The sequence below is a fragment of the Bidens hawaiensis genome, unplaced genomic scaffold, assembly GCF_021521415.1.
Source record: "Bidens hawaiensis isolate Kalapana, Puna unplaced genomic scaffold, B.hawaiensis_p1.1 tig00012615_1, whole genome shotgun sequence".
Lineage (NCBI taxonomy): Eukaryota > Viridiplantae > Streptophyta > Magnoliopsida > Asterales > Asteraceae > Bidens > Bidens hawaiensis.
This window is the reverse complement of record NW_027492038.1, coordinates 636,488-645,444: the sequence shown is the minus strand read 5'-3', so window position 1 is coordinate 645,444 and position 8,957 is coordinate 636,488. Positions and strand designations below refer to the sequence as shown.

Here is an 8,957-nt window from a genome sequence, read left to right as displayed (position 1 = left end):
GACCAGAAATTTTTAAAGTAAAAAATCAACCAAAAAAGAATTTCTTTTTAACTATAATCTTTAACCTATTGTATAAGTTAAAAATAACAACTAAACTGAAAAACAAAAGAATATATTGAACTATACACAAAAATAAGATAATCAAGAGTTGTTTTCTTTACCTTAAGGGTTGCTAACATTAGCAATAAACCTTTGCACAACCAAAGCGAAGAAACCCATATTGATTTATCTACAAAAACAGAAACCCATATTGATTTAATAGAAGTTAAAAGAAACAGATCCTAGAAAAACTGAGGAATGAAATTCAGAGGTTTTTTTTTTTTTTTTTTTTTTTTGTTTTGTTAACGGTAAAAGAATCAACTTACCTTCATCGTTGATAAACATAAAGTTGTAGGCATCACAATTTAACAATCCATTAACTTTCATGAAGGTAGGTCATCCACTAACAAAAACCTCTCATAAGTGTTTGACATTTGGTAAATACTAAAAAAATACCAAAATTTGGTGAAAATTTATTGCAGGGTGAAAATGCATGTAGTAAATGTAAGCTCATCATCAATTGTTAATAGCTGATGTATTTCATGAAAAAAATGCAAAGAACTAAGCAGCAATCATCATGAATCAAATAAAACTCGGTGCAAATATTTGGTAATTTCATAGTAAATTTAAGGGAGATAACATCCTATTTTACCTGGATGATCTAAACCGAACAATATTATGAAAAAAAGAATGTAATCAAGCAAATCAAGACGAGCGATTCAGAATCATTTAGGGTTAGTCTAGATGGGCTAATACGGTGACACAAGGAAAGGAAAAGCTTTATTTATTAGATATAGATGGCTTCATCAAGTTGACTTGCCATAATCAGCTTCAAGAAACAAAAATATATTAAAGAAGAACAAAGAGGTGAGGAAAACTCCAAAAAATTTGATCGCTATGATTCAAGCACTATTGTATATAATGGTAACCCAATAATTCGCAAATATTTGTACAAATTCAATAATATAGTAACCCAATGAGATTTCACAGTTCATGAAGAACAAAATTGAAGTAAAATGATACCTAATTCCAGTATAGTTAGGCTACATTTTATAATCCATCAACTGATTCGTACTACCCTAATGTTGTATGCAAAGTGAAATATATCGAGGTACACAATTAGAAACATACAGCCATACAGGAATAAAAATTAGCTAAACCCATAATGGTCACAATCGTTTAGATTTATATAATTCATGAAATTAAACAATTCAGAAAAGAAATATGATAGTAATCGAAGAACGGCGTTAGCACATACCGGCCGATTTAAAAGATTCCGATTGAATAGTCACCGACGGCGAGGAGTATGTATTCCGATGGTGATTTTGGAGCTTGGGAATAAGCTTTGAGATAGAGATCTGTAATAGAAATGGAAGGACACAATTGATTAGGGTTTCCAAATAATAATCGGCCTGGGTTAAGGGATCCGACCCAAAATTGTGAAAGAAGTAATGTGGGAGGCGAGATTTTGAGAGGAAGAACAGACATGTGGCAAAAGAAAACTCTTTTTTATTAAATAGTATAGATAAAATATAGATAAAATAGTATTAAAACTCTTATTTATTAAATAGTATAGATAAAATATCAAACATGATTATTATCAAGGACGTGAACTTCTGACATGAAAACACGACACAAAGATAACACGAATTCGCGGAATTGGTGTATATAGATGGGTTGAAGTCGGTTTCAGGTCAAACTCGCAAAACCATTTAGCTAGACGGGTCAGATTTGGCTTAACCCGGCAGGTTTACGGGTTGACCCGTTAAACCCAATTATTTTTTATTTTGAATATTTAAAATGTGCGTTATGTAATAAATTATATTGGTCGAGTATCTTATATCAAAATTTAAGACTAAAAAGGAAATTAAAATAAGATTTAAAACTAAAATGCAATTTTTCTATATAAATTAAGAGAGAACTGTAGTTTTAGTATTTGTGGTTCGATCAAAACTGCGGTTTTAGTCCGATAATTTCAAATTTACAGTTTTCATCTAATAGTTTTGTTTTCAATGGCAATTAAACCCAACTCAACTAACCCTGTTAACTCTTGTTGTTAAACCCATCAGCGTGCCCCTAACGTGAGTGACAATTTTTTCCCTTTTTCTCCCCAAATAAACCCCAAAACTTGATTCACAAATCTCAATTACATCTTCGTCGTTCTTTCCTTCTTTTTCCACAAACCCTACACGAGCAAACGAGGATTACGATTCATATATGCTGGCTTCGATCATGACACTTTTGGTAGATAAACGAGCCAAACGATTACACAACCAATTAAGGACAAAATTGCCCCTCACGTAAGGGGCACGCTGATGAGTTTAACGACCAGAGTTAACAGGGTTAATGTAAATTTAGAGTATTATTATGTGAAAAGAAATAAAAGGTATAAAACTTTCGATCAAACGGGTCGTATTCAGGCCAATCTACGACTTGTTTGATTTTCAGCTTTTCAAGTTCGGATTCATGTCAGGTTAACTCTCCCGCAAAGTCGCGAACATGATTGTAAACAAACTTGAGGGATGAAAAATGTATTTTCTTTATTGAATATGTTAAATTATTGAAAGTTAAAACCCCAAAATATTATGAAGCAAAATCCCTGGTTACCACCACCGTCTTCTTCCGTGTTACCGGCGTTATCTTTAACATAATAATAACATCCTGCCGGTTTACTACGCCGTTAACGGAAGCTCAACAAACTCACAGTTATTTCGCAATTGCTTATAAGCACCCCTACGGTTTATTATTTTTATTATCAAAATGAATCTGCAAATGCAGAGTATTATTAACCCGTGGTTTAGCAATATTGATTCGTCATCGGCAGAATACATTCGGTTACGACGTCGTTTACGCGTTTCAGGTAGTTTTAATTCGTGTTGTTAATTGAATTTTGGTGAAATTGTTAGTTAATTTATTGGACTGGTGTTATTAGTTGTTAGTTGTTAGGTCAATTGGAGTGATAGTGTAGTATCGTGTGTTATGAACTGGACCGAATCGAATGAGGCTTTGTATCGGTTTACGAACAGCTAACCGAACGGAATTATTTGTTAGTTTGATTTGGCTAACTGAAAATCGTCAGTGTTAACGGTTCGGTTCGGCAACATAATTTTACGTATTTATTAATCACGTAGAAGTCGTTATAAAGTATTAGAAACCTTTTAATGTACAAACATAAACAAACAAATATTAACGAACATAAACGGATGTAAACAAACAAAGAATTGAAAGTTCACGAATGCAGTTGAATGAACATGCTTCTGTTCGTGTTCATTCTCTTAGTTAATCGAACGAAATTCGTTGTTCGTTTGATTTGGTTAACCGAAAATGGTCGGTGTTCTGTTCAGTTCGGCTACCAAGTTTGTTAACATTTGTATTCATATGTTAGTTTTACATATAAATTAATGAAGAAACATTAACGAACATAAATGGACGTAAACAGATGTAAACGAACACAATATCGAACGTTCACGGACTCAAACGAACTAACATAAATGAACAAAACAATGTTTTATTTGATCTGGCTAACCGACAGTGGTCAGTGCTAACTGTTCGGTTCGGCTACCAAGTTCGTGTTGGTGTTTTCTATAACATTCATATTCATATGTTAATCTTACATATAAATTAGTCACATAAAAGTCATTAAAAAGAATCAAAAACCTCTAATGTACGAACATAAACAAACATTAACGGGCGTAAATGACCACAATATCGAACGTTAACGAACACAATTGAACGACCATGGCCTCTGTTCGTGTTCATTCTTTTAGTTAATCGAACGAAATCCCTTGTTCGTGTTCGTTGATTTAGTAAAAGGATGAACATTAATGAACTTCCTGCCGAACCGTTCACGAATAGGTTGTCGAAGGTTTGGTTCGTTTATAGCCCTAAAAGTAGGTATAACTAAAGATGATGGTGTATTTTTTTTATAACATTGTTCTTGGCATCATGTAGTTATTTTTGGTGAGGAAAGACCATTAAGGTGTTGCTATTTGTTAGTTTAATAACTTAACAGTAACTAGCAGCATGAGTTAAGTATGTATTGTTCGATCTAATCCGATTATTCTACAAGGTCGTGCAGACACATGCACGTTTTCTTGTAAGATACTGTTAGGGAACTGTTCATCTGTATGTTCATGTCTTGTATGAGAAAAGTAACGACTTCAATACAAAAAATGTAATTAATCTTCATATGTGTTAATATGGCGGCAATTAAGTTTAGCTATATATTCTAAACCTCAGTAAGTAAGTTACTATTGATTTTACGCATATGTTTTGAATATGTGTTAATATGGCTGCAATTAAGTATAACTATATGAGTGTAATTTGTTATTATTGTGATGACAGTTGGAAATGCTAATAGTCTTCACTTATGGTGCACACCGCGTGTTACAAAAAGATGTTCCCTCAAGATTAATAAGTTTATATACAGTCATCCCAAAAGAAACCATATGAGAATTCAGGCTGCAGCTTCAGGGTCTCTAAGTAACAAACTTATTTTTCAAACTTCTGAAAATGAGTTTGAAGCTAATTCATATACTGATGAGACTTTGCAACCTAAACCCAAATTCGAAAACAGATTCCTTATAATTGCACGCTTAAGCTCTTTTATCAACAATGCTGCTGAATCTTTTTTCAAAAGTGAGATAAGAAGGAGGTTATTTGTTACTGCTGCATTACTTGTGATCAGTCGTGTTGGATATTTTATTCCACTTCCCGGGTTTGATAGAAGATTAGTGCCAGAAAACTACCTTAGCTTTGTTTCAGGCTCAGTTGGTATGTTTTCTTCTCCTTTTGATGGGTTTGTTTTTTGTGCTTAAATCAAGTTATTAACCGAATACTTTTATACAGAGGAGCTTGGTGAGCTGGCACCAGAACTTAAGCTTTCTCTCTTCCAACTCGGAATTAGTCCCCAAATTGCAGCATCGATTGTTATGCAGGTATAACTTTTAACCTCATTGATATATGCCAACTTTAGTTGAGGAATTTATTTTTTTAGTTATTTATAATGCTTCTGATCATCATAGAGCTGCATGAATTGATAGAGTAGATTTTTATTTGTTTTTATGGTTGATTTGGCTCTTTGTTGTTGACATCAAAGTTAATTTCAAATATAAGCTAATTAAATTGGTTATGAGATCAGGTACTTTGTTATGTTGTTCCTTCATTGGTCAAGCTGCGAAAAGAAGGCTTGGATGCGAATGAGAAGATAAAGAGTTATATGTATGTTCAGTCGTCCTTGATAAAAAGAGAGATGAATATTATGATATTGTATAATATTTGCGTATGTTTAATCCATTGCATTCTTTATTTTATTTCAGATGGTGGCTATCGTTTGGCTTTGCAATAGTAGAGGCACTGATTATTTCTTATTTTTCACTTTCGTATTCGATTTATGCAGCGAGTGCCAGTCATAGGTAACTTCTAGTTTCTATAGTTAATACTTAATTATTCAAAGAAAGGGATGCTTATATTTGATCCAATTTTTTTGATTGCAGGGTGAAACACGTCATGTTGACAACAATGTTATTGGTTTCTGGTGCAATGACTACGACATGGATTTGTGATAAAATAACAGACTCTGGTTTTGGTAATTTCTTTAATCATTGTCCTAAACATCAGCTGATTTATTTGTATGGTAAATATGCAGCACACGCTAAAAATATCATCAAACTTATATAGGACATTATAAAATTTGAAAAGATAATATACATGTGTGTGTGTGTGAACTTTTAGACTTTTGAAACGATGTACATGAAACTAATCAATCTTTTAAGAATATCGCACATGGGTCGGCCGTAGCATCCGGTCCCAAATGCCATTGTGGTTGTGAATATTGAGCCTCTATATGATCTTTGTAGTGGGCCCTACCACTTTTCAACTCGTTTCAGCTCGCTGACTGTCATGGATGATGCAGGTCATGGATCATCATTGCTCATATGTGTGAATATTTTAACCGGCTATGTCGAGACATTACACAAAATGTTATCTCAACTCTCAGGTAAACTATATATTATTAGTACTTTTAAAATGTTCTCTCTTAAGCATTTTGTATAATGCATTATCTGGCCATAAGTATAATGCAAATGTGCTTTTAATAAAGAGCTATAAAAGCAAATCTAATGAATTATTTTATTATTGTTCTATGTAGGTGGTGGAAGTAGTGTTGGATTGTGGCCTTATTTGTTTGCAGTATCTGGTGTCTTTGTTATTGTTACTATGTGGGCAGTTATTGTAACACAAGGTTGCAGAAAAATCAAGCTACAATACTATGGCTTCAAACTTGCATCTTCTACAAGGTGAATCAATGACTTCATTATGACAAGTTTTTTGTTTGATTCGTTACTTATAATACATAACTTTTTTAATCTGTAGAATGTCACTAACATAATTTTATGTGTGAACAGAAAAGACTCGCCAGTTACAGAAGTGGAGCAATATATTCCATTTAATATTAATCCTTCTGGAATGCAACCTGTTCTCACTACCAGCTATTTATTGGGTTTTCCTGCTATTGTGGCAAGGTTTGATTAAACAATTAATTAATATCTTTTGTTTATTTTGTTTCATATGTTATGATGCTGGCATTTCTTCACAAGACCATTTCAGCTGTGGTTATTATTGTTATTATTATTATTATATATTTTTGTTGATTGGTCGAATGGGTAAATATAAAAGTCACAGCTAAAAAGGAAACGAAACAACCAGTTTAACAGTCAATCAAAGTGTATTTGAGTGAGTACAACCTCATAAATATTTATCAAAGATATCGGGATACATGTATATTGTACTCATTACGCCCTGCTTGCGGTGCGCACATATAATGTATATATGTGTGAACCCTTGGGTGGGCAAAAGTAAAATTGCACTAATTTTGACGTTATTTTACTAATCACGTGAAAATAACGTTAAAAGTGGCGGAAGGTTAATCAGGCATCATGTGGTGGCGTTGATAGCCGAAAGACAAGGGCACATGCACCAATCAGCCGGTGTCCCGATGATTGAGTGTTATGTGTCTTATGTCCAAGGCTTGATTCAAAACTACTATCGAGCCGGGGGTCTCACCGGAAGCAGCCTCTCTATCCCTATGGGATAGAGGTAAGGCTGTCTACATCTTACCCTCCTCAGACCCTACCATAGCATTGCTATTGGTGGGATATACTGAGTACGATGATGATGATGATGATGATGTATATTGTACTCATATGTAGTTATTTTTAATATAATATTTATTTACAAAATTTGAAAGGAAAAGGAAGGCAAAGTGATTGTTGGTGTGTCTACACGACCCGATCCAACTTGTTTTGACCCAAACCCATTTTGCTATCTATACCCAAAATCATCAGAGTATTGTGATATCTTGATTGTGATTGTATCTTTCCACATTTTGGTGGCCATAGTTTTTTTAAATTAGAACAGTATTCTAGTTGGACTCACGCCTGTTACGTTATACTTTGCAGTTTTTTCACTTCAAGATTTTGGGTAAATGTGAGAGAGATTCTAAATCCTGAATCATCTCTTGGAGCAGCACCATGGGTCTACTATACAATCTATGCGTTCTTCGTTTTCGTTTTCAACATATTTGATATTGTAAGTAAATTACTTATCTTTCTTTGTTGTTTTCAAAGTGCTCAGATAAATGCTATATATGTGATTATTTGTATTTCAGGCCAACATGCCTAAGGAAATTGCAGAATATTTAAATAAAATGGGTGCAAGGATACCAAATGTAAAGCCTGGAAACGCCACTGTTGAATATTTGTCAAAAGTTCAAGCTTCAACACGTTTCTGGGGTATCTTTTTATCCAAAATAATTCACTTCAAATTATTTGTTGTATAATGTAATTGATCATTGGTTTATGAATTTCTTTCAGGTGGTTTGCTGTTGAGTGTATTGGCCACATCGTCAACGATTCTTGATCATTATTTGCGCAAACGAAATGATGGGTTTTCAATTGGATTTACATCAGTTCTTATCATTGTAAGTGCATCAGTTTATTTTTTGGTGATAATTTCATATATCCCATGAAAACCGGGTATAATATTATATTTGCCTAACAAAAATCTTAATATCAAATATATCTATTTTCAAATTTATGACATTTATATATGGAAAGAGAAGTGTACAATAGACATATTTTATATTTATTTAATGAAATGAGTAAATTTAAAATTGTATGTTGAATTGCGAGTTTTCAAGGGTATATATTGAATTGCCAATTTTTTAAAAATTATTATTGCATCAGCATTTTAATAAATTTGTAGGTTAAGACCTATAAATCAAACCTTAATGCCATGAATATTTCATCTTTTAATTGAGGCTATAGTTTTAGGAAAGTGTGATCATCTTTCAAAATCAAATGTCTTAAATGCCCTTACATAAAGTAGGGTCAAAATGGAGTCGATTTGGGTTGGGTAACGGGTCAAAGCACGTTAATGTTCTTGTAAATTGTCAAAAGTGTCAAATATATTAAATTTGTTATATATCAATTATAGCATTTTCTTTTAAAATAGAATACACACTTTAGGGTATTCCGACCTGTTCAACGCATATCTCTTTTAACTTACTTTTTTTTTTTGGATTTACCAGGTGGGTTCGATCATCGAACTAAGAAGATCTTATCAAGCATACAATGTAATGCCAAGTTTAAGCAAAGCTTTAAAAAGATACGGCGTATAAAATAGAAATCAGAAACCGAGAAGCTAAATTATTTAAGCGGGCCTTTTATGAAAGGAATAACTATGATGTTTAGGTAACAATTGATTCTGACCTGTGTACAAATGCGTTAACGGCTGTTTATTATCTGACTTTTAAGACAGACTAGCACACACCTTTTGATGCTCCTATGTTCTTAACCATAGGATGTGGATTGTGGACTAGCCGAGTCCGAGCTTTTTCAAACTCGTGCTTAAGCCAGATT

The 8,957-nt window shown here is 33.2% G+C and overlaps 1 protein-coding gene across 1 annotated transcript; it reads left to right on the top strand.

Annotated features, from left to right (window-relative positions):
• Positions 1 to 2,803: 2,803 nt before the first annotated feature.
• On the top strand, positions 2,804 to 8,716 carry LOC143541605 (preprotein translocase subunit SCY2, chloroplastic-like). Its single transcript, XM_077034385.1, has 13 exons — positions 2,804 to 2,899; positions 4,384 to 4,812; positions 4,888 to 4,976; positions 5,180 to 5,259; positions 5,358 to 5,453; positions 5,535 to 5,626; positions 5,954 to 6,037; positions 6,188 to 6,335; positions 6,444 to 6,560; positions 7,497 to 7,626; positions 7,706 to 7,829; positions 7,911 to 8,017; positions 8,627 to 8,716. The coding sequence occupies exons 1-13, from the start codon at positions 2,812 to 2,814 to the stop codon at positions 8,714 to 8,716; spliced, it is 1,674 nt and encodes a 557-aa protein (XP_076890500.1). The 5' UTR covers positions 2,804 to 2,811.
• Positions 8,717 to 8,957: the final 241 nt, after the last annotated feature.